Below are 22,571 nucleotides of genomic sequence, written 5' to 3'. Positions count from 1 at the left end.
TGGGGACACACATGGGGTGTGCTCCGTGAGGAAGCGGATTGCATGAATGGCTGGCTCTTTTGTGCCTCATCGCACCATTCAGCACAGCCCACCCAGCAGCACTCTTTGTGTCAGACCCCTTTGGGCAAGTCCACGTGGAGCTGTGTCTGTTAGGGTGACCAGATGTCCTGATTTTATAGGGACAGTCCCGATATTTGGAGCTTTTTCTTATATAGGCACCTATTGCCCCCCACCTCCTGTCCCGATTTTTCACACTTGCTGTCTGGTCACCCTAGTGTCTGTGCTGGTGCATGCTGGGACTCCCATGCATCACCCATAATGCTCAGCCCCGCTGCATGCTGGGATATGGAAGTACTGAATCCACAGGAGGCAGCTATGTTGCCGGGAGTGTGGAGGCTTTGGGGAGACTTCAGAGCTGGGGCTGGTTTGCGGCGCTCTCTGCAGCTGGGCAGTAATGGGGCGTCGCAGTGGCCTGTGGTGGAAAGAGCTCAGCATGGCTCTCGGCTCCTGGGAGCAGGCGGGGCCGGCTAGGGCCTGGGTGCTACATGATGCTGCCTCAGGCTCCGGCTCCTGGAATCGGGATCCCAGTGGAGTCGCTGCTTAAAAACAAAGTTTCCAGCCCTCAGGGCTGTGAAGAAAGGCTTGAGAAGGAGCCCCGTGTCCGTGAAGCCTGTGAGGAAAGCTCTGAGCGGTGTGACCTGCCTCGTTCCTCTCTGGGGGTGCTGGCTCCGAGCCCTGCAGCTCTGAGGGCCCAGCCAACCCCGAGCAGAGGGCTCCCCGGTCCTGTCTTCACTAGGGAAAGCGGGCTACTTTAGGCTGGGCTTAGATAACTCAACCCCTTCTCCTAGTCAGGGCCAACCTTGGTGTGGCAGAGGGGGAGGGTACAGCCCCCCCCCCCAACAGAGCCCTCCCAGCAGCTGGGATGTAAGTATTGGGGGTACACCTCCTGCCTCTCTGTGTGGGGGAGGAGGCGTCTGCTGCCGCTCCTGGGGAATAAGTAGGCTCTGTGCAGCTGCCCTTGCTTCTGTGGGAGGTGACCTCCCCTACCCCACACACACACACTGCTGCTCCTGGTGGGGCCAGCGTGGTGTCCCCACAGTCATTGTCTAGAGCCCCACTTCGGGGGGACCCACGCCTGCCGTGCTGCCAGCGGCTCCAGCAAGCAGCACAGCTGGGTCTGAGCAGAGCACTGGTTCTGTAACACTTGACATTATCAAAACTCGCTCACTCAGCCACACCTACTGTCCTGCCCCCGTCCAGCCGCAGCTGGTGTGAGTCGGCCCAGCAAGAGATTCAGTACGGCACTTCGGTGCCTATGGAGGGTCCCTGAGCCTGGCCTGAGAGCACAGGCCGAGGGGTTTGGGGCATTCCCACAACCCCAAGGGAATATTCCTGCAGTGTCCTGAAGGGGGAGCTGTGGAGGATCGGGCGGAGCAGATATCTAGGCTGTATCTGAGCTGAAGCATTGCAGAGGACAGCTCTCCCCCCCGTGGATTGGGCACCAGGATTCTGGTGTCCCACCACAGAGTCCATTAAACCTTCTCCTCAGGTCTAGACACTGGGAGCTGCCAGAACCTCGTCTGCACTAGGGCTCTCGCTGCCCCCATCACCGCTGGGGGAATCCTGTAGAGCTCCCTCGCGGAGGCACTGCCTTGGGCCTCGCCTGTGCCTGTCACTGACAGTGCCCCGGCACCCTGTGCCACTGAGCTCATGTTGAGCCCCACTTGCCCTGGCTAACAATCTCAGTTGGACTGTGGTGCTGGGCACCAATTGAGCTGTGCCCGTCACTGGCGCCCGCTGCTGGGAAGGGGCAGCTCCCTTCCCCCAAGAGCACTCCTCTCCAAGCCTGGGGCGGGGCTAGGAAAGTGCTTTTAAAATAAAGGGACTGTTCCTTTGGCCAGAGGTGCTGGGTGACCTGGAGCTGTAACCAGGTCCGGGCGTGGCTCTGGACACCACTAGACAGAGCAGAGAAGGGACATAACATTCGGGGCAGGGCTGCGGACGTGGCCCTGGAGTGGACTCGCTGGCTTCTAGCAGCTAGCGATGGCAGTTTGTGCTGGAACTCGGTCATCTAGTGCCAGTTCCCCCTGCCTGGCGCATGCATCTGCTCCCACAATTCAGGATTGGGCCCCACCCTTCAGCTGCTTTCTAAACCCCCAACTTTCATTGTGAAGGGAGTTGGGAGGAGGGGATTCCTGTGGTGTAATGACTGCGGAGGGGATAAGCCAGCCCTCCTATTGAGAACGGACTTATCTGTGTTCTCCAGGGAGTAGGCCCAGAGCCCTTCAGCAGCATGATTTGACTTCTTCCCCTGCTAAGAGTTTGCTCTGCTCCCTGCACGATGCCTGCGCGGCTGACGGCAAAGGTGCGGGGGAGGTGTTAGAAATAAATCAAATTGGTCATAAACCCAGGGTTGTGAGTTCAATCCTTGCGGGGACCATTTAGGGATCTGGGGCAAAAATCTGTCTGGAGATTGGTCCTGCTTTGAGCAGGGGGTTGGACTAGATGACCTCCTGCGGTCCCTTCCAACCCTGATATTCTATGATAAATCACCCAGTCTGTCCACACTGCGTCACGCCAGTCCCAAAACAACTGGGAGTGGCGCCCAGTCAGCTCCCTGCCCTGCGGAGCAGGGGATGCTGGGGGTGGGGGGCTGGGTAGGGCCATCTCCTCCTTGTTCTCTGGGAATGCCTGTTTTGTCTGCCCTTAGTTGTTGGGGAGGGGGGGTGCTCTATTGTGAAGCCCATTCTATTTCCGCTGCCCTAATCAGGGAGGGTAAATTTGCAACTGAATTCCCAGGCTGGGTTAGGGCCAGTAAAGAGGAGAGGGGGTAGGTTGACTTGTTTTTAAAGAGGAAAGCAGCATTGTTGTGGGGTCGGCGCATTCTTTGGCTGTTGGGATCAAGACAGATTAGCTGGTTTAGGGGCTCTTTTGAGACACGGCTATAGCAACAGTTGCAGTCAGGATCAGAATGTGCAATGGCTCCAGGACCCTGAATGCCGAAGCACCAAACAAGTTGAAATTTACATGGGGAGCAACAATGGGGGTCAGCTAATGAGTAACCAAGGGCCTCCCTCTCAGATGCAACTGTTTCCTCCTCGGGGAGATGGGGAGAGCCAGGGCTGCAGAGGTGACGATGGCCAGGGTGGAGTTTGTTAGCTTTAATGTCAATGCGGGTGCTCTCGGAGATGCAGACACAAGCTGTCTGGGATCCGAGCTCTGTGCTGCAAAGTCCTTCCCGGGCCGGAAGGGTTAATACGCTAGAGTCCTCCTGATTTCATTTTCATAAACATCTGCTAAAAGCAGGAGATTTAGCTTTCCCGTTCCTAGGGGATTTACGGGGCAGGAGTCAGCTCTCTGGGGAGGTTTATTCTCATCCCAGGATTAACCATCTCCCGAGTTCTGATAGCCTTGCCCATTTGACGTACTTAGCAATCAGCTGTGGTTAACGGGCTGGGCAGAGGTTCTTTAATCCAAAGTGTTTCATCCCAAAGGGCTGTGGGTGTTGCTGGGGGAGCATGGAGTAGTAGAGCCCCTGGGATGCGCCATCCTGCCAGAAATCCCCAGGTGCTGCTGGGGGGAATTGCAGGGCTCTGACAGGAGCCCGGCTTGTTCCACAAGGCCAGGCGCGTTGATGCTCAGTGTGGGCGCTCGCCAACACGGGGCCACTTTTAGAATAGCTTTCTCGTTCATAACGCACCGAAACGCTCTCCGTGCCAGAGTGCCGCTCGCTGCCAAGCTGGCCCGTGGGCAGGCCCTCTGGGAACCTGCCGCCAGACCCCCTGAGGCTGGTGCTACGCCGGCTCAGCTGGAGTACGGCCCCCACAGAAAACCCAGGTGTGCAAATTGCCCAGAGCTGCAACAAGTGCCCTTGCTGATTCCTTCTCCTCAGTCGCTGTTCTACCCGGGGGCAGCAGGCGTGTTGGGTAGAGCAGCAGCGCCCCTGCCCCACATGCTCCACAAGTACCAAGAGCCTGATTCTACCTCTCCCAGTCTGGCGGCCGGCCGGTGGGTGGGTGGGTGTCCCTAGGGCAGGCACTCCCATGAGGAGGTGAAGTCCCTGCTGGCCGCAGTGCTGGCCTGGAGGATGAGAAGGGCTGAGCAATATTCTCTCCGTCCCCTCGGCCTGCCCTGCCCTCTGTGCGTGTGCTGCAATCAGTTTGTATTTCTCTCCTCCTCTGTCCAGCACTGATCTTCCCCTCCCAAGCTCTGACTCTTCCTGTGGGGTGGCCTTTCCCCTTCCACTGGCGGCTGTGGGGCTGAGCGGGTGCTGAGGACACTGTCCCATGCTCTCCTGAGTCTGGCGGGGCTGCCTGGAGACCACCTCAACCCTATCAGGCCTGCCTTAGCACCATTTCTGCAGCTACCCCCTCGCCTCCCACAATCCATGTGGAAGGGGAGCGGCCCCCTCCCCTTGCTTCAGCTCAGGGATGGGCCCTGGCTGCTCCTGCCGAAGCTCCCTTCCCTCTGAGCTGGCACTGGTCCCAATGCCACTTTGTGGTGGTACAATGGCACCGTCAGCCGCCCAGTGCCCCCTAAATTCAGATGTAAATCCTAGGCCCTAACCACCTGTGGCCACTGAAGCGCCCATGCCACTTTTCATCGGTCGGGGCTGTTAACTCTGGTGCCCAGCTAATTCCATTGTGCCTCCTTCAGTTCCTCTTGTGCTTTCCCTGGGACGCAGGGGTGCCCTAAAGTGGTTTCCGAATCTAAACTAAATGTTAGCTGCACATGGGCTGCAGCAGAAGGCTGGACACACCCTGCAAAGTAGAGGAGGACAGTAAGTCTGTCAGCACTGTTACACTGTGTGCGTGGCCAAGTGGATTGCATGGTTCCTGAAAGGTGCTGACTTCGAATGTTTGTGACATCAAGTTACTCAACCAGTTTTCTTCAAACTTGGTTTCTTTTGTAGATTCATTGAGGCCACCGAGCCAACCAAGTTGGCAATGTGTTACTTAAGAGCTTTTTTTTTTAACTCTGTTCATGGTTTAAGCAGGCCTTGGGGCTCACCTGAGCTCGTTTGTGCTCGTGGTATGCACAGTAAACTCAGATGAGTAGGAGACTTTCCCTGGCGAGTGGGGACCTAACCATTGCCTTCTTCAGGACTTCATTCGCTCTTCAATGAAAGCTCAGGTTTCTGTCGCTGGGGATTGTGATGAGAGCTGATGCAGTGCCTCCTTCCAAGTCTGCAGACAGATCGCGCCGCTGCTGCTTGCTGATCTGGCAAATGGGTGAGATTAGCAAGACTTGAGTCAGTTCTGCTGCTCTTGTGTTGGACCCTGTTGGCAGCCAGGAAGCTGGATAAGGCCGTAAGCAGCAGCAGAGAGGCAGACGCTGAGCTATTAATGGAGGAGAAGGACACAAATAGGGGGATTAGAATGGGGGAGCCCCTCCCTCCTGTTCCATTTCCCGAGTGGCAGCAGCTGGGAGGCCCCAGGGGAGAGGCTCTCCCTTGCAGGAGCCCGAGGGAAGGTGGGCATTGGATTTCGGAGATCCACCAGCTGGAGAGTGCAATGGAAATGTTGGGTAGTGCGTGCGCAGGGCTCAGAGACAGCACCTGGCAGGAGCCCCAGCACCTCCCTCCCAACAGCTGGGCTTTCGTCCTTGAGCATTGCCTTGGCCCTTGCTGTTGGGAGGGCGTCAGGTGAGCCCTTCAAGCCCTGGAAGTGCACACTTAGCCTACAGTACTTGGACCGTAGTCAGCCTCTGCCTCAGGCTGATGAGCGCCGAGGGGTACGGCCATACTGCAACCGGAGTGAGCCTCCCAGCCTGGGGAGACCGAGTCGAACATGCTGGGCTGAGCTAGTGTCTGCACCGGTGGAGGCTTGGGTGGCTAGCCTGAGGATCTGCTGGTGCCGCAATGGCCACACTCTCTTTTTAGCCTCGCTGGAGCGAGTCTGTCCACCCCAGCTGGGAGGCTTGCTCCAGCTGCAGTGTGGACGTTCTCTGTGTGGCCTGCAAGCCCAGAGATCGCTGGTGCTGCTGCTGGGCACCGGCTGGAAACTAGGCCTTGTTGGTTATAGAACAGGGGACTCTGGGTTCCCCACCTTTCTGAAACAACCCCGGTTACAGCAGCAGTGGGAGACCTGGGAGTTCAGGGTAGGGTTTTGTGCCAAGCCTGCTCCCCGGTTGACAGTCATTCCCGTGCGCTGCAGCTCAGTGCTCACAGCTTCCCTACGTGTGCATTTAAGGCTGGAGAAGGAACGGAACCTCCATGGAACGGGTGCTCACGTATCGTCGTTCGTGCCTGTGCTAATACGGATGCGGTGAGATGATGGCGTTAAAAGGCTGGATATGCTCCACAACCTCCTCTCCCGCTGCTGGGCAGAACCATTGAACCTAGTGTCTGTGTCTTTGGATCCCATGTGGATGAGAATGGGGGTCTGAAGGGGTGATGCTGCGGCCGCACTCCCCGGACCTTGCAGTCTGGTAGAGCGACGAGTATGTAGCCCTGCCAGGGTGAAGGATTGGCTGCATCTTGGGTTCAGGATAATAATCCATTGATCAAGTCACCAGAGATTTGGTTGTGTCCCTCAGGGCAGCTCTCAGATGGAGAAGGCCCAGGAAATGGATAAATCGGCTCGTTCTCTGAGGTATGCGGAAGCCTGGGAAGCTAGTGGGGCCTCGTTGTAACCTGGGGCCATTACTAAAATCCTGATTCCTGCAGCAGTCCGGCCCCCGGTCCTTGTTCTCTTCTGGCTCTGTTCATCCAGTCTGATGCAAAGACTTCAGGTGACACAGGTGGATGTGTGCTCTGGTGTTGGAGTAGCCCAGGCGAATCCCGTAACTCGGTAGAGCTGACATGCCTTGCTGTTGCTTTGAGATGACATTGTCTGAGAGTTCACACAGATACTGCCAAAGGGAAACCTCCAGACAGGCTGTTTTGTGCTAGTGATTCTGAGCCGCTGGCGGAGTTCATTAGTGGAGCGAAAGGTTGGCTGGAGGAGGAGCACTGTGATAGCCTCCTACTTGGGATGCTAATTGGCCAGTCACAGAGTGCAAGCCGCTGTCTCCAGCAGCTAGCCCCGCTTGGAGCCGGCCTGCCTCTCTTGCTGTAGCTGCGTGTGTTTGAAAGTGCGTCGTTCTGTTAATGAGAACTTTGCTTCCGTGTGGGTCTCTGTTACCAGCAACGGCAGCAGTTTAATCACTATCAAACTTTGCAAACTATGGCAGGTACGTTTATAGCCTTCTGGGATCCTAATGGCTCCCACATGTGGCTAATTTGAAACCTGTTCTGCTCCCTGTCACTTTGAAACTGCTCGTGTAGGACCGTGTGGTGTCCCTGCGGCTGCTTTGCAAATGTGCCTTCAGCTTCCTCTCTCCAGGTGAGTCTCACTAAGAGAAGGCCGCATGGAGCCCAGGTGCTACACGAGGGAGCATGGCCTTTTTGGTAAGGTGCCGGACTGGGACCCAGAATACCTGGTGTTGATGCCTAGCTCTGCCACAGACTCTCTGTGGGACCCTGGTCAAGTCACTGAGTCTCTGTGTCTTAGCACCCGTCTGGCTGGGAAGAGCCAGCCTTCCTTTCTCCCACCCTTTGTCTTGTCTATTCAGATCACCAGCAAGTTGGAGCAGGGCTTGGCTCTTGCTCTGTCTTTGCAGCACCGGGCCCAACGAGCCCCTGCTCGCAGCTGGCGCCTAGATGCTGGCGTAATACGGTGTCTGGGCTGAGGGAAGAGTGCTGCTAGCAGAGCGTCACTAGCCCCTGCGCCCAGCGACTGAGTCGGGGTTCCGGGGTGACGTTCACGCTGTCTCTAGGTGTGTGAAAGGGGGAACGTCACTTCTTCAGCCCGGTGATGGGCCCTCCTCCCTGGCATTCCGTGAACTCTAAGGCAGAGTAAAGGATCCAGGTGACCCTGAGCTCCTGGGGGGGAGGAGATTATAAACAGCTGCCAAGAAGGCGATGCCCCTGCTGGAAGATGGCTTCTCTTTGCAAACTTGGTAACCACTGAAAGGGCTGGAGCAGCAAAATAGCCAGTTACATCCTCACCAAAGCTCCAGAGAAGCACGTTGGAGTCTTCATCCTGGGGTCTCTGCTGTCCCAGCTGCTGGTGCCTTTCGTAGCTGGGGCGTCCCGAGTCTGTCGGACAGGAGCAGGAGTGCTGGGGCTGGGCGGGGTCGGTGATGCCTTGAAGTGGCTTTGCCTTGAGAGCAGCCCTGAGCCGGGTCACCCTGGAGTGTCCTGACTCCTCTTTGTAATTGAAGGGTTTCTAACCTTCACCCAGGCAATCCTCTGGGCATAGGGGGAGGGTGTATCGTACAGAGACCCCCACCCCCACGAAAAGGGGTCAAAGGGCTGGGATTAGAAACCCCGAGTTCCCTGGGAGGACTCCGGGACACATGGGGGCATCCCTTCTGCTCCTTAGCACTTGTGGGCAATCATCAGCTGTCTGCAGAGCTCACACATGGCTGCTACGTTCTGGGCCCCCCATTGGACAGGGTATGCAAATGACTTAGTTTGAGCTAACTTGGCTATTTGGATAGCGACAACCCTCACTCAGCCGGCGGGGGGCGAAGGAGTACTGCTGAGAGGTGCCTGTCTAACAGCCCTCTGGTCACCCCACAGACCCAGCGCTGCCAGCCGGCTTCACCCCTGATTGGGGGATACTGGGGTAATGGGTGACTCGCTCTCCATGGCTCAGGCAGTTCTTGGCCTCTGCTTGCTAACTGGGAGTTAGTGACATGGGAGCTGGGCCTGAGAACCACCAAACTCATCTCGTCTCAGGGCCACCCAGCATCGGTCAGATGGGAACAGGGCGGATTTGGTTTAAATCAAGTCAGGAAGACTCGATTTAATCCTGGCTTTCTACATAAAAGTGCATTCTTGTTGGTTGTTATAACCTTAATACATATTCTTCACAACTCAGAGATAGATGTCGCTTTCATTTTTAGAAGGTCCACACTATACATTTTTTAAGTGATTTATTTTGTAAACTTTTCAGATTAGTTTTACAGCTATATCAGAAAATGAATGATTGGTTATTTCATTTACCAAAGGCATTTGAAGTAGATATTTATGAAGTCACGGGGAGATGAACTATCTCCAGTTCAACAGGTTAATCATTAATATTTGGAGGATTTTCTTGCCATGCTGTATTAGGAGGAGAACATCACCCGACAGACACTTCAATTGTTTATTGAACTAAAACAACAACATTATGTATTCTGGATTTTTTTTTCTTCAACAGCAAACATATCATATTTTAACAAAACAAGCATATGAGTTTTTGAATTTAGTAAAACATTCTAGTTTTTTAAAATCAGGTTTGTTTTTGTTAAAATTATTTTAAACTAAAATAGTAAAATGAAATATTAAAAAAAAATTAAATTGACTATGTCAGCCAGGTCAACATGAGAAACTTAACATAGTGGCTTCTGCAGCTAACTCAGCCATCTTCACCTTCATTTTCCTGTTTGTTCATAATCTGGAAAAGAAAAACACGCTTTCCTGCTTTTTCAGGTCCCAAACGATTTCTCAGTTTGGAATGAATTAGTCCAAAGGAAGAAAATATTCTTTCTACACCAGCAGAAGAAGCTACTGCTGTTAAAAGTGAGATTATCACTTCAACAGTCTCTGAATCCAAGTGCTTAAGTGACTTCCACCAGTTCACTGGTGTGATTTTCTTTAAAACATCATCAGCAAACATATATTTCTTGAATGGTTCTTATTCCCAAACTGGGTCTCTTTTACGTAGGGTTACCATATTTTAAAAAAACAAAAAGAGGACACTCCACGGAGCCCCGGCCCCAACTCTGCCCCTTCCCCGGCCCTGCCCCAACTCCACCCCTTCCCCTGAATGCTCCGCCCCCTGCTCCTCCCCCTCCCCTGCTTCCCGCGAATCAAATGTTCGTGGGAAGCCTGAAACAGGCAGGCAGCAGATAAGCTGGGACTGGGGCTGGGACGGAGGCAGGGGCGGGGGGCGCGAGGTGGTGCGGCCCAGTCCGGCCCCCCCAGCCGAGCGGCTCTGGCCCCGGCGTCTCCTGCCCGGCTCGGCTCGGGCCCTGGGGCGCCGGCCCCGGTTCCAGCCGAGCGGCTCCGGCCCGCCCCGGCCCAAGCGGCGCCCGAGCACCCCCAACCCCGATCCCAGCGGCTCCGGCCCGGCCTGGCTCAGCTCGGGCCCCGGTTCCGGCCGAGTGGCTCCGGCCCCGGCTGGCGGCCGAGCACCCACAGCCCCGGTCCCAGCGGCTCCGGCCCGGCTCCGCTCGGGCCCCGGTTCCGGCCGAGCGGCTCCGGCCCAGCCCTGACTGAGCGGCGCCGGCTGGCGGCCGAGCACCGCCGGCCCCAGCGCCTCCAGCCCAGATCCAAGCCCCACGGCCCCTCCCTATTTTCCCGGATGTGCCCAGCTTTTTGGAATTTCCTCCCGGACGGGGATTTGAGGGCCAAAAAGCCGGACATGTCCGGGAAAATCCAGACGTATGGTAACCCTATTTTACGGCCTGCTGCCATTATAGGTTTTCCCTTCTAGTGAGAGAATGGTATGGTAGATCTCAAATCAATGAAGGCTACACTCAGAAAGACCTCAAAACTTCTGGAATATGCTGCTCAAACAGTTTCACTGTTGTTTCTACTGCCTGTCCCTCGCTTCTCACATTTATCTCCAGACTTCTTCTTGTCCAGATCTATTCCGCCCCCAACAATCTTCTATTCATTGAACTTTTTGAAACTTTGCACTTTTAGAGAGAGGTAAGGGATTTACTCTGTGTACACAAATTTGCAGAGGGACAATATGGTTGAGGTCTGTTATTTCTCACCTCTCTATATGTTATTTTATTTAAAAACATTTTTGCTGTTAACAAGCATGTTATCTCTGGAGACACAAATCCACAGTTTGAGAACTGCAAAACTAAGCATCTCTAATGGTATCTTTTAGTCTGAGCACTGAGTCCCTTTGGGTAGATAGAAAGATTAACCTAAAGAATCTATACTGAAGCCCCTGGAACCCCATAAAATTGGGTCCCTAATCCACGAACTATTGGAACTCATTTACAAAACTTTTCTTAAATGTTACATGAATATATTGTCTCATACTATAGAATTAGAATTTATAATCCCTATTCCATGATGAGATATCTTTGAGCTATAATGTATCTTAATTAAAGCTATCTTTAGATAGGTTTTTTCCTATCATATCAAATGTAAATAAAAAAAATCAGATTTTTTTGGGGTTTGTTTTCAAAAAAAATTGTCGATTTTTATCCACCCTGGATGGGAACAGTGTCTAATCCTGGCTGGGCTGGATTCAAACCAGTGACCTGCAGGTTCACTCCATAGCACATTAGCAGGGCCCCGAGGCAGCCGGTGTGTACAGGAAGCCCCAGTGGGAGAGCTGGGATGGGGACACAGTTGTATTCGGGGGCTGGAGCCGTGCCCTCGAGACTTTGTCCTGTGCACCCCGGCAGCACGGGGTCACAAGTCAGCTGGCCCATTCCTGGCACGCTGCCGCTCCATGGCCCAGCTGTGCTTATTGAGACTGGCAGTGATTTTTTGGCCCACTGTGTCTGCCTGTTAACCACGCTCAGCTCCCATCGGTGGTGGTGCCCCGAAGCCCTAATCCGGCTGCGTCTCTTTGGACGCAGCTGCTCGGCCTCTAATCGCTCTTGGGGAGGAAAGGGAGGTGCTCTGTAATTCTCCCTCTCGCCGTCGGGTTTATCCCGGATTTGCTGGGGGGTTCCAGCAGCACTTGATCGCCCGTGATGCAGGGAGGTTGCTCTTTGTGCCGCTGTTCCAATATCAGTGGCAGCGTGAAGGTGTCTCTGGGAGCCCTGCAGAGCGGGATCATGATAACAGCATAGCCCGCGCTGTGCAGTGCCTCCTGCAGGCAGACGGGGGCACTGGGTTCGCAGAAGGGCTTTGCGGGGGTTTATGGGAAATCCGAACTAGAAGCCACAAGGAAATTCCCATTCCGAGCAGGACAGGCTGAACTGCAGCTCCCAGGAGTGTATGACCCTCCCAGCCAGCCTCAGAGCTGCCAGACTGGGATTGCCAGGGCTCAGGAGAGAAGCAGGCTGTGATCTGGGGCACAGGAGGATCCAGAGTGGGGTCGGGTACGAGGGCTGTGGGGTGGGCATGGGAGCGGCTGTGATTGCTCTAGCTGGCAGCCTGGTCTCTCTGCTGGTGATGGGAATGGCCTGGGGTGGAGCCGGGCACTGGCCGCATGTGTCGGTGGGCAGGTGATGCCCCCTTGCTGTGTAAAGTCTGGGCTGCGACTGAATATGTCGCTGCCCTTGGATCATTCCGCTCCCCCAAACACACTTTCAGGGGGAGGGGACAGTGGCTGGGCCAGAGCCCTATTCATAGTGGGGGGGAGGGCATCATTAAAGGGGCAGCCTTCCCCCGAAGCTGCATGGCCAGGCCAGGGCTGTGCTGCTGCAGCAGGTCCTGGGGGAGATGGGAGCTGCTTGGGGGGCAAGGACACTGCCAGGCTGGTGTGTCTCAGAGGCATTCCTCCAGAATGAGCGCCCAAGGCCTGTGCCTGACGCCGGCCTGTCTGGAGTGTGGTCTCGCCCCCGAGTGAGCAATAAACAAACCAAGCTAAGCTCAGCCCTTCTCCCCAGGCTCCTCCCTCAGGTCTGCTCAGCCCACACCCTAGGTCCCCTCTCCACAGGGATCTAAAGCCAACGCTGCGATATCTGGGAGGGGTATTGAGTCAACAAAACCCACGGGCTGGGGTGCTGCAGGCAAACACCGCTGACTTGTTAGAGGCTGGCTGGGGGAGGGAATGGCACCCTGAATTTAATTAGCCAAACCTTCTGTCTTGCTCACGAGAAGTGTCGTCCAGTTGAGCGTAACAGCTCGTGAGCTCGGCCAATTAAGGAAAAAGCTTTTCTGCACAACGGAATCTGGAAGCGCTCACTTCTGGAAAAACCTCCCTACCAGCGCAGACTCGTGTAAAGACCTCCGAAAATACAGCTGCTCACTGCAATCCGTGCCGCTGTGACAGGACAACGCTTGCCGTCCCCCCGATTCGGCGTGTATTTAAGAAAGCAGCTCCCTTTAACGCAGTGAAATTTGAGGCAGGCCAATTACTGCAGCATACTGTTGAGATGATTTTGGTGGGCTAGAGTAAGTTTAGGCCGTAATGGGGGTTGTCGTCATTTCAAATTTGAACCAGTTTATCTTTCAGCTCCCTGCCCGCCTTGTTAGTATGACTTGGTAGCTCTGCTAAAGCCATGCAGCCTCCAGGGGACTCCGTGGTCACTAGTGCTTGGCACTGTGCGTATGGCCCCTCGGTGCCAAGGGCCTTGCTGTGCTGGAGAAGGAAGGGTCCCAGCGCATGGAGGGTGGGAGAGCCCGGACGGGGTGGGGTGAGGCTGAGCGCGGGAGCAGGCAGAGGAGAGGTTCTGGAGGAAGGTGCTGCGTGAGTTGTGGAGCCGAGCCTGTGAGCCGGGCGGCTGCAGTATTGGGCTGGACGGCTGTTCCAAGCAGGCAGCGGTGAAGGTAGGCTCAGTGCACGAGTGGGGCTGCCCTGTCTGTGCCTGGGTGTGCCTGGAGGCAGGCACCAGCCCTTCTGGCCTGGCCCAGAGCAGGGACAGGCCGGCCCCGTGACCTCACAGAGCAAAAATGTTTTAAGTAAATATTTAGCCTTGGCCCTGCCGTGGTGCAGGGGGATGGGGGGGGCCTTTTGTTTCCTGTATTCCCAGCTGGAGGGCCACGTCCGGCATCTGACCCGCTGAGGGAGGCGGGAGCAGCGGGGAGCATCTGCTCTCGGCAGCTGGGAGCCCTCTCTGGCACTGTCAGCCTGGCCCTACAGTTCAGAGCTTGGCGAGGGGCTGGGGACTGGCTCCCGTGCCAAGGACATCGGGCCGGCTGAAGCCAAGTGCGGTGTGTCAGAGAGGGAGCAGGAAGGGAGGGGCCCAGGTGCCAGGCGTTCTCATGGAGACTGGCTCGTCTGTCCCCTGTGCAAACCTCTGTGCCTAGCACTGCAGGAGGATTCACAGCATCTGGTGAATGTGGGACGCTGGAAGCAGACAGGCTACAGAAGAGGCTAAATGGGGCTAGTGCAGCATTCTGAGCTAGCCCTGACGGCGTGAGCCAGCCCCGCAGAGCTGCTGTGGGTGCTGGCAGTGCCTGGGGGGGGGTCTGGTCCGTGCTTAGTGGGGACTGTGGTGTTATGTGCTCTTCGCTGCCTCTGGCCAGTCTGCTTCTGAACGCCCCAAGCTGTGGGGCTCTGACCACCTCCTCCTGGAGGGGATGCTGCAGCCTGATGCATCTCGCTTTCAGGGCATTTTTTCCAGTGTCTTAGTGCGAACCGTGTTACTCCTAACTCTTACCCAACTGATCCTTCTGCCCTCGGCGTTAGCACTGCTCAGATACCTGTGGGTTCCCATCGTGTCCCTGCCATGCCCTAGCTGTCTGTCTGCTGGGCTGGCTTCCCATTGTACCTGGCTTCTCCTGCCCACTGACTGCAGGTCCGATTCTTTCCCCAGAGGCATTGGTTGCGTTTTCCCTGGTGAGAGCTCTGTTTCTAATCTCTCCCGTCCCTGTGTTGCTTCCTCCATCTCGCAAGTTTCCGCAGCTCCTCCCATGTCAGCTCTGTTGTCTTTTGCTCATTCCACAACAAATCGAATATGAAGAACCCACCTGGGCGCTGGGCTGTGGGGGGGAGGTGTTCCATGGCAAAGAGCTACTGCTTCCAGATGGGATCAGCCCTATGTTTGCTCCCCTCCCTGTCTGTGAAATACAGTGCTCTCTGCAGGACCCCATAGACCCTCCCTGCAGTTTTCACTCCATGTGGCCATGTTTTGGTCCAGGCCTGCTTGAATTAATTTGTCCCGGGTGATGTGAGCTGCAATAGCAAATGCTTTGCTAATGCTAATGTATCCCACGTGCAGCCGCTTCACGGTAGAATTGGGACATTACCGACTCAGTCTGGCAGAAGCTGTTCTTCTCCAAGCCCTCAAATCCGCATCTGCTTCCTATTTCCTGGTCCTCCTTTCTCTCTCCCCGGGTTTGCTCTGCTCTGTTATTAGCAGCAGAAGTTAGAGGCAATTGTCAGGATTGTGCTGCTCCGGGGTTTGAAAACTAGACCACCCCACCGAGCCCTGCACCTCCCAGCTGTCTGATGTTTCCTCAGGGGCCGTGTGTCTGTGAGCTTGTGAGCCTTGTCGGGCAGGAGAAGTGGCAACAAAGACACTTGAGCTTGAAGCAGAGAATGAGTATTAAAATGTGAGGCTTTGGGCTGGAAGGCTGGTTCTCAGCTATTCCCAAAGCTTGTCTGTCTCTCTGGGGCCGAGTGCAGAAGCAGCCTGCAGGGCTCCGAATCTGCATCCCAGGGCTCCACGTTGGCTGTATTCAGTGAAACCGAAAGATGCCTTGTGTAGCTGCTGGCCCTGCAGTCTCTGCCAGGCTCGGAGAGTCACACTGGGCGCTCTCCTCCTCGCATGGTCTCCCCACCGGGATGAGGCTTTGCAGGCTGGATGCAGCCCTAGGGGATCTCCGTGCCTCCGGCCATCATAGCAGAGGGCATAATTCTGAGCCGATGGGTCCCACGGGGATGGAGCGTAATTCACCCTGCGGCTCCCTGAATGCTGGAGAAGGAAAAAGCTCAGCGTGACTCTCAGATGCCAGGCTGGGTCTGCAGGACTGGTGGCTAGAAACATGCCTGTTTCCCTGCTCCCAGATCCAATGTGTGAAGCCAAAAACCTTAGGAGCCTGCAGTGCTATTGCTAGAGAAACTTACTGGGGTGACTACGTCACTAGGCAAACCCCACTGCCGAACATTCCCTCCTCCTGGGATGTCCCGTGAAGCGCCCACACTGTATTAAGGCTCTGTTTATAAAGGGTTAATGCATGGCTGAGAGCTCTTTCCAAGCACAGAGGTGAGCGGTAGGATGTGCTCTAGAAAGCGATAAGCGGCCTGTTGGAGTCTCACGATTGATGAACCGTTTATTAAAACATCTATAAATAGTTTATTAACCTGGTGTATCTGGGCCATGAGTTGGCAGTGTGCCCTCATCAATTACAGCATTAACGTACAGCGCGAGCTCTGCCCTTCCCCGGGGGCCCAGCTCACTAGCCCGGGGCCTGGCTTTAAGGCTGGAACTTGCCCAGCACTGGGCACGTTGGCGCTTAATCAACGTGGTGTATTTTGTGTGTTGTGAGAGGCGTGTAACGCGCTCCTGGGGGAGCCGCATGACGCGCAGGTGGAGGGACACGCTCTCCGTGGACTGGCTGGTTGAGTAAACATATGGTGAACTGGTGAGGATGATGGCTTGGCACAGATGCAGACGCCGGCTTCTCCTTCCAGCCCGGGACAGTAGGAAAGCTATTGCTCTCTCTTGCCATGAGAGATGCAGAGCCCAGTCCCACCCCATGGGCGTCCCTGGGGCTGTGTGGTTGGCAAGCTCCTTGGCTGCCGTTCGCCGGTGAGATGCCAGCGCAGCTGGGAGGTGCTGGCAGGCCCCCAGAGGCAAGGCAGTCAGTGACTGTGGGTTTCTCAGCCTTTTTGTTTCCAAGCAGATCCTGGGGATGTTTTCCAGGCTGTTGTGGATCCTGGTGGAAGGATATGAGATTTGGGAGTGGGAGGGGATGCAGGAACAGAGGAAATAAAACTGGGGGTGGGGAGAGGAGCAGGAAGGAAGGGACCTGGCGTAAGGAAGGGGACGTCAGCAGACGTGGGGGTGGGGAGCAGAGGGGAGAGTGCGGAACTGGTGACTGAGCTGGCTCGTGGGAGGCCTGGGTTTCATTCTCTTCTCTGCCACTGACCTGCTGTCACCTCGGGCAAGTCCCTTCCCGTCCCTCCAACTTTGTCTGACTTGTCTAGTTAGGGTGGGATTTTCCAAAGTCCCTGAGTCACTTGGAGCATGTGGATCAATGTGACCTGTTCTGAGGAGCCTGGGAGCTCCTGGAAATCTGACTTTGGACCAGAAGGGACTGTCTGTCGCTGTCTGTGCAGTTGTCTCACCACAAGGGGCCCATGAGCAGGGAGAGAGCAGGACTTGGTGTGAATGGATCAGGGCTGTGGGGTGGGGGGATGCTGAAGAGGGGATGAGCTGTGGGGATGAGCCAGAGACCCCAGCTGACATCTCTGGCAGGGACCCAGTGTGGGGCTTCAGGTGGTAGCTGTTCCTACAGCCCGACTGGGGACCAGGCTGCCTGCAGACTCTGGAGACGTCTCCAGCCAGCTAACTGTTTCTGAGCTGGGGCCCTGCCGTGGGAGTCTGGTGTCGACAGGGCCGTGGGCCCTCGGATGTCGTGAGGCTTTTAAACGGACTCATTTACAAACAAACTTTCCGATAGAGCCCCTTTAAAGAGCCCGTCCCAGATCGTGTCCACAGAACTCCTTCCCTGCTCAGCAGGGGCTCTTGGCTCCTAGTGAGGGGTGATTAGATGAGGGAGAAACTGGCTAGACAGGGCAGACAGTGCCCCAGTTCCACGCCCGCTGCTTCCTAATGCCCAGCGCGAGCAGAGCAGATGAGTCGAGAGCTGTCGATCTCTCACCAGTACAGCCCTGTCAGGTGTTCCCTGTGACCCTCCGTGCCCGGCACGGGGGGCCTGGCCCATGGCTGGAGTTCCTAGGCATTACTCCAGTGCAAGAATAGCAGGTGTAGGCTTTGCAGACAGCAACGTGGCTGGTTGTGTTAGGTGGTTGATGATCCTTTAAAAACACCCTGGCTAGGGATGTAGCTTGTTTAGGGTCAGCGAAGCCCTTCTGGCCCTGGCGTTGTAATCCATGGGTCAGGCCGTTGGCGTTGCTTGTGATGAGCAGGGAGACGGTGGAGGGAATGGGGTGTTAAAAGGTGTCTGCCCTAAGTCCTCCCCCTCAGTGAATCTCCATGCACGCCTAGCTAGCGCTGCACTTCCGGTGGGTGCGGGGACCAGAGCTTGTCAGCCTCGGGTGGCCGGGAAGGAAGGAAGTGGCTGTAGAGTCAGATGGTGATGCTGTGCTGTGCAATGCTCTGTCTAAGGTGCTGAAAACGTCTCGGTGTAGGCTCATAATCACTGACTAACAGGATTAGTACAGTCTGTAGCGCCCCTTGGACTCTTCTACTCCGGTTGCACAGCTGTCTGGTGAACGGGGCACCCCCCACACAGTGAGGCACCAACGTGTTACATGGTGTCATGTGACACAAAGGGGACCCAACAGACATCATGTCGCTTAGGTGCGTGGGCAGCACTCCGCGCAGGGAGGGATCCCGGAGAACCGCACCGATCCGCCCCCTGCGGCGCCTTAGCCAGCTGCCCAGATACCTCGCACGGCAAACGGCTTCAGTGCGCCTTGCACCAGCTCCTGCGAATGTGTATGTTTGGCTGACAACGTCTCAGCAGGAAGGCCTGGCTAGTGGTGTAGATCCCAGAAGTAAGGGCCAGCCCGAGGCAGGGGGAGGGGCACCGAGATCTCCGGCGAGGTGGGCAGAAAAGGTTTTGTAAAATTATGGTTTTGTTTGAACGTTATAAAAGGCATTTTCTTGGGGGTTTTGGTTGACCGTTACCACAGCCCTGCCCGGTTCTCCCATGTGCTGAGCTGTACTGCCTGTCACACACTGTCATCAGCCTGGCAGCGCTGAGCTTGCTGGGTAATTATTCCTTGATAGTAATCAGGAGTTTTCTTTAAATAAGAACAATAATTTCTCCTTTGTGGGGACAAGAGGATCCCAGCAGGAGCGGCGGAAGCATCCTAAAAGTGGGGGGAGCATGGCCTCCTGCCCCCCCATTCCAGCACCCCTGGATCCCAGCATCTCTCCTCACTCTGCAGATGTCCCCTAAGGGACCTTTCAGGTGGTGAGAGGCAGATCACTCGCCGTGAGTCTGACATCCGCTAGCTGCCCCAGTGCAGACTTGTAGCAAGACTGGTGGCATGTGAACTCCCCTCCCCCACTGCCTCCCTGCCCACCCCACCGCACTCTCCAGGGGCCATTTGCTTCTTGCTTATCTGCTGATTTCATGATACAGACACTTGCCCCAAAGAAGCTGGACTGAGACCCCAATTCACGGAGATTGGTCCACTGGTCAACTTAGACGTGACAACGGAGTTCCCTCTCCCCTGAGCTGGGCGTGATGTTCTCAGTGCTCTGACAGCAATGGCCATGTGCAGGGAGCTGTGCCGGCGCAGTAGGGATGCCTCATCCTACCCGGCGTCCAGACTGTGACTGTGTTGGGACTGACGTGCCAAAGGCTGAGGGTGCAGTCTCCAGGGCAGGTTGCAGGCATTGCGTGCTCTCAAAGTGGCTATGCCATGAGCCGGAGACTGGAAGCGCCTGGAACAGTCGAGAGCTTTCCCCATGAATCCTATCAGGAAAGTGAATAAAATGCTCCTGTCTGAGCATGTCCCACCCAGCCAGCTTGCTAGGCTCTCCCTGGGAACTAGGGCAGTGTGGTTCTCTGCTGCCATGGAGCGAACGGGGCAAGAGGGCTGAGCAGGCTGTGAACCTTGAGGGGCCACTCACTTGGCCTAGCCCAGTGTATTGGGCCCATAAGAGGCAGCTGGGGGAGCCTGTATTTCAGCCTGGCTGAGCTAAGGTGTTGGATGAGTGCGACGCAGTGAGAGCTGGAGCTGTCGAATGAAGTGCTCATCTGCGAGCTGCTTGTGCATGCGACTTCTCTGCCCCTCTCTTGGAACGTCACCGCGGGTTTGTCCTGGCTGTGGGCTTGCCCTGAGCTCAGCAGATGATTGGTGTGACGATTGCCGTGCTAAGAAAGACGTCCCGGTGTAAAGGGTTTGAGGCTCACGCTCTGCTCTCAAAAGGGCAGGAAGCTGTAGGGCAGCCAGCCCAGTGACAGTACTTGGGACACTGAGTCCCTGGGGTGACTCCTCCGGGCACACCTGTGCTGTGGTGTGGTTTCCCATGCTGGGTGCAAGACAGGGCTTAATATGGATCCAGAGCCACCAGCTGCAGACAGCTTACTTCCACCCAAGGACTTATCAATACTGGTCTGCTCTTCCAGTCCCTTCCCAGGATCCCTGTGCACTGGCCCTGCCTGCCTTGGGGCTCCCCTTCTACCCCCCTCCCCAAACTGGAAAAGCTCCTTTCCCTGTCTCTGAGTATGGGCTGTAGCGTGTTCTCCCAGAAGGGATCAGGAGAACTTGGCTTCAGTGAGACGATAGGTCAGAAAGCGAAACTAACCATAAAAGGAACAAAGAGCTCCCCAGGATTCCAGCGTGCAGAGAGGCCACCGGGAAATGGTGCAGAACCCTGGGAACGCGAGCCTCTCTCTCAGGCGTTTAGTGTTCTTGGCGCTGCCTGGGTAGACTCCTGGAGTCCCAGCCCCCTGTGATGGGATCCCCTGGGATACAGCCTGGAACTGGGGTACCGCTGTGCCCCCTTAACTCTCCAGCCTGGGCTGTCTCTCACAATGCTTTGCTAGTGACAAGCAGCAAACCCCTCCAGGTGCTGTGATCACTCAGTACAATTGCATGTGGAGCCCCACACTCAGCTGGATTGCATGAATGCTCCCAGAGCCACTCATGAATCACACAGAGAAAGGCACCAGCCAAATCTCCCCAGCCTTACACCCCAGAGCTGTACTACCGTCTTGCCCTGGTCAGAAGCCTGACAAGTGTAAGTTTATTACTCAGTCCGCCCCTCCCTCAATGTGGAGAGGACATGCACCAGCCTTTGTAAACTGAGCTGAGATTGCCCAAGCTCTTCAACCAAAACACACTGTTTTAGGTAAAATATAAAACAGATTTATTAACTACAGAAAGACAGATTTAAGTGATTATAAGTGGTAGGCATGAAAGGTCAGAGATATAGTTACCAAAGAAAATAAAAGGTAAGCACACAGTCTAAATTGTAAACCTTATTACACTAGGCAGTATTTGGATCAAGCAGTTTTCTCACCCGACTGGATGTTACAGTTCTTAATACACAGGCTTCTCCCTTAAGCCTGGGACCAGTCCCCTCAGCTGAAGTCTTTGTCTTCCCAGCATTCTTGTTGCTTCCAGCATAGGTGGGGGAGGAGAAAGGCCATGGCATGATGCCACTGTCCCTTATTTTATACCCTCAGTCCATGTGCCTGGAAAATACTAGCCCAGACATGTGCTGGTGGGCTATCCCCCTGGCTTGGTCTTCTGCAACTGAGTCAGAGTTGAGCAGTTCCCATTGTTTGATGCTTATGCAACTGTCATTGAATTGTAAATCCCTTGATTACGACTCCCCTGCTGATTATTTGTCATCGAACACCCTCCTGGGAGTAGTTCATCTCCTTTGTACGGCACTAGCAAATTACAACATATTTCAGTAACAACCATACAGCAAAATCTCATAACTTGATACACACTGACAGTATACATATTTGGACAGAACAATGGGTTTCAGCAGATCCTGACTTTTCATAAGATACCTTACATGGTATGCTTTGTATGAAATGTACATAATTGTATGACAGGGTGAATATGGGTGTTCCAGGGGGCTGCTTTGAGGTACAGTGTGCCACATCCCCTACTCCAGCCATGCGGCCGCACAGCCCTGTGAGTTCAGAGTTGCTGTGGGCCATTGTCTCCATTCCCAGCGGCGTGGCTGTTAATCCCCTTGGGAGCTCTGCCCTTCCCAGCTGGAGCCCTCGCCCTGATCTCTGCTCTCTCTTCTGCTTCTCAGGCTCCCGCCCTCGTCTCGAAGACTTTTCTCCAAGGATAGTCGAGCACCCCTCCGACCTCATCGTTTCCAAGGGGGAGCCGGCGACGCTGAACTGCAAGGCGGAGGGACGCCCCACCCCGATAATCGAATGGTACAAGGATGGGGAGCGGGTGGAGACGGACAAGGAGGACCCGCGATCCCATCGCATGCTGCTGCCTAGTGGCTCCCTCTTCTTCCTGCGCATCGTCCATGGCAGGAGAAGCAAGCCGGACGAGGGCGTGTACGTGTGCGTGGCCAGGAACTACCTGGGCGAGGCCGTGAGCCGGAACGCGTCGCTGGAGGTGGCCAGTGAGTGGGGTTCTGGGCACACTCCCAGGGGGTTAACACATGTGACACTTTGCTGGGTCTGCGCCGTGCAGAGGGCCTAGGCTGTGGGAAGTCGTGTTATGGGCTCCAGGGCAGAATTTGGCCCGATGACTTTCCCGGCTGTGTTAGAGCCACATGAACACCCCGCTGGGGCTGGCTCCTCCATGCTCTGCTAAGAGGCTCCGTTTCCACAGGGCTAGTGGCAGCGCAGCCCAGCCTGGCCAGGGCTCTGCTGTGCGCTCGTGCCAGCCGCCTTGCTGGATAAGTGCGTTCCTGCCGAGAGGGGAGGTGGTGCCTTCCTACACGTGCTGCTGGCTGGTATGGTGGGTCGGTGTCGCCCTGCTGGCCATGGTTATTATAGGCACTGGGGATGTTTGAATGTATGACAGTGTCATGTCCTTTCCTGCTAGCACTCAGCACCTTGCCCTAGTTCTCTGACGCGACTCTGTGAAGAGTTAACACCGCAAGGCCATTTACACCGCGCTCTTGGCTTTGTGCCCGCGCAGGTCTGCAGAGACCGTGCTGTGTCTGTCTGGGCTGGAGACTTTCTCAGCATTAAGCGACCCTGTTTTCCCAGCCAAGCCCCGCAGTCCGAGGACATTGCCAAGTTGCTGGGCACCCCCGGCAAGCCCATAGCAGCACCCTCTGCCCAGATCTGCAGGCCTCAGCCCCTTCAGGAGAAACCCTGA

At 55.6% G+C, this 22,571-nt stretch overlaps 1 protein-coding gene across 1 annotated transcript in view; it reads left to right on the top strand.

Moving 5' to 3' along the window:
* The first annotated feature begins 21,392 nt into the window (after nucleotides 1-21,392).
* ROBO3 (roundabout guidance receptor 3) overlaps nucleotides 21,393-22,571 on the top strand; it is a 113,826-nt gene continuing 112,647 nt past the window's right edge. The window contains exon 1 of the mRNA XM_065417042.1: nucleotides 21,393-21,864. Within this exon, the coding sequence (XP_065273114.1) occupies nucleotides 21,393-21,864 (472 nt within the window). The remainder of the gene's footprint in view (nucleotides 21,865-22,571) is intronic.

This window comes from Emys orbicularis, chromosome 15 (genome assembly GCF_028017835.1).
Source record: "Emys orbicularis isolate rEmyOrb1 chromosome 15, rEmyOrb1.hap1, whole genome shotgun sequence".
Classification (NCBI taxonomy): Eukaryota; Metazoa; Chordata; order Testudines; family Emydidae; genus Emys; species Emys orbicularis.
This window is presented reverse-complemented; position numbering and strand designations above follow the sequence as displayed.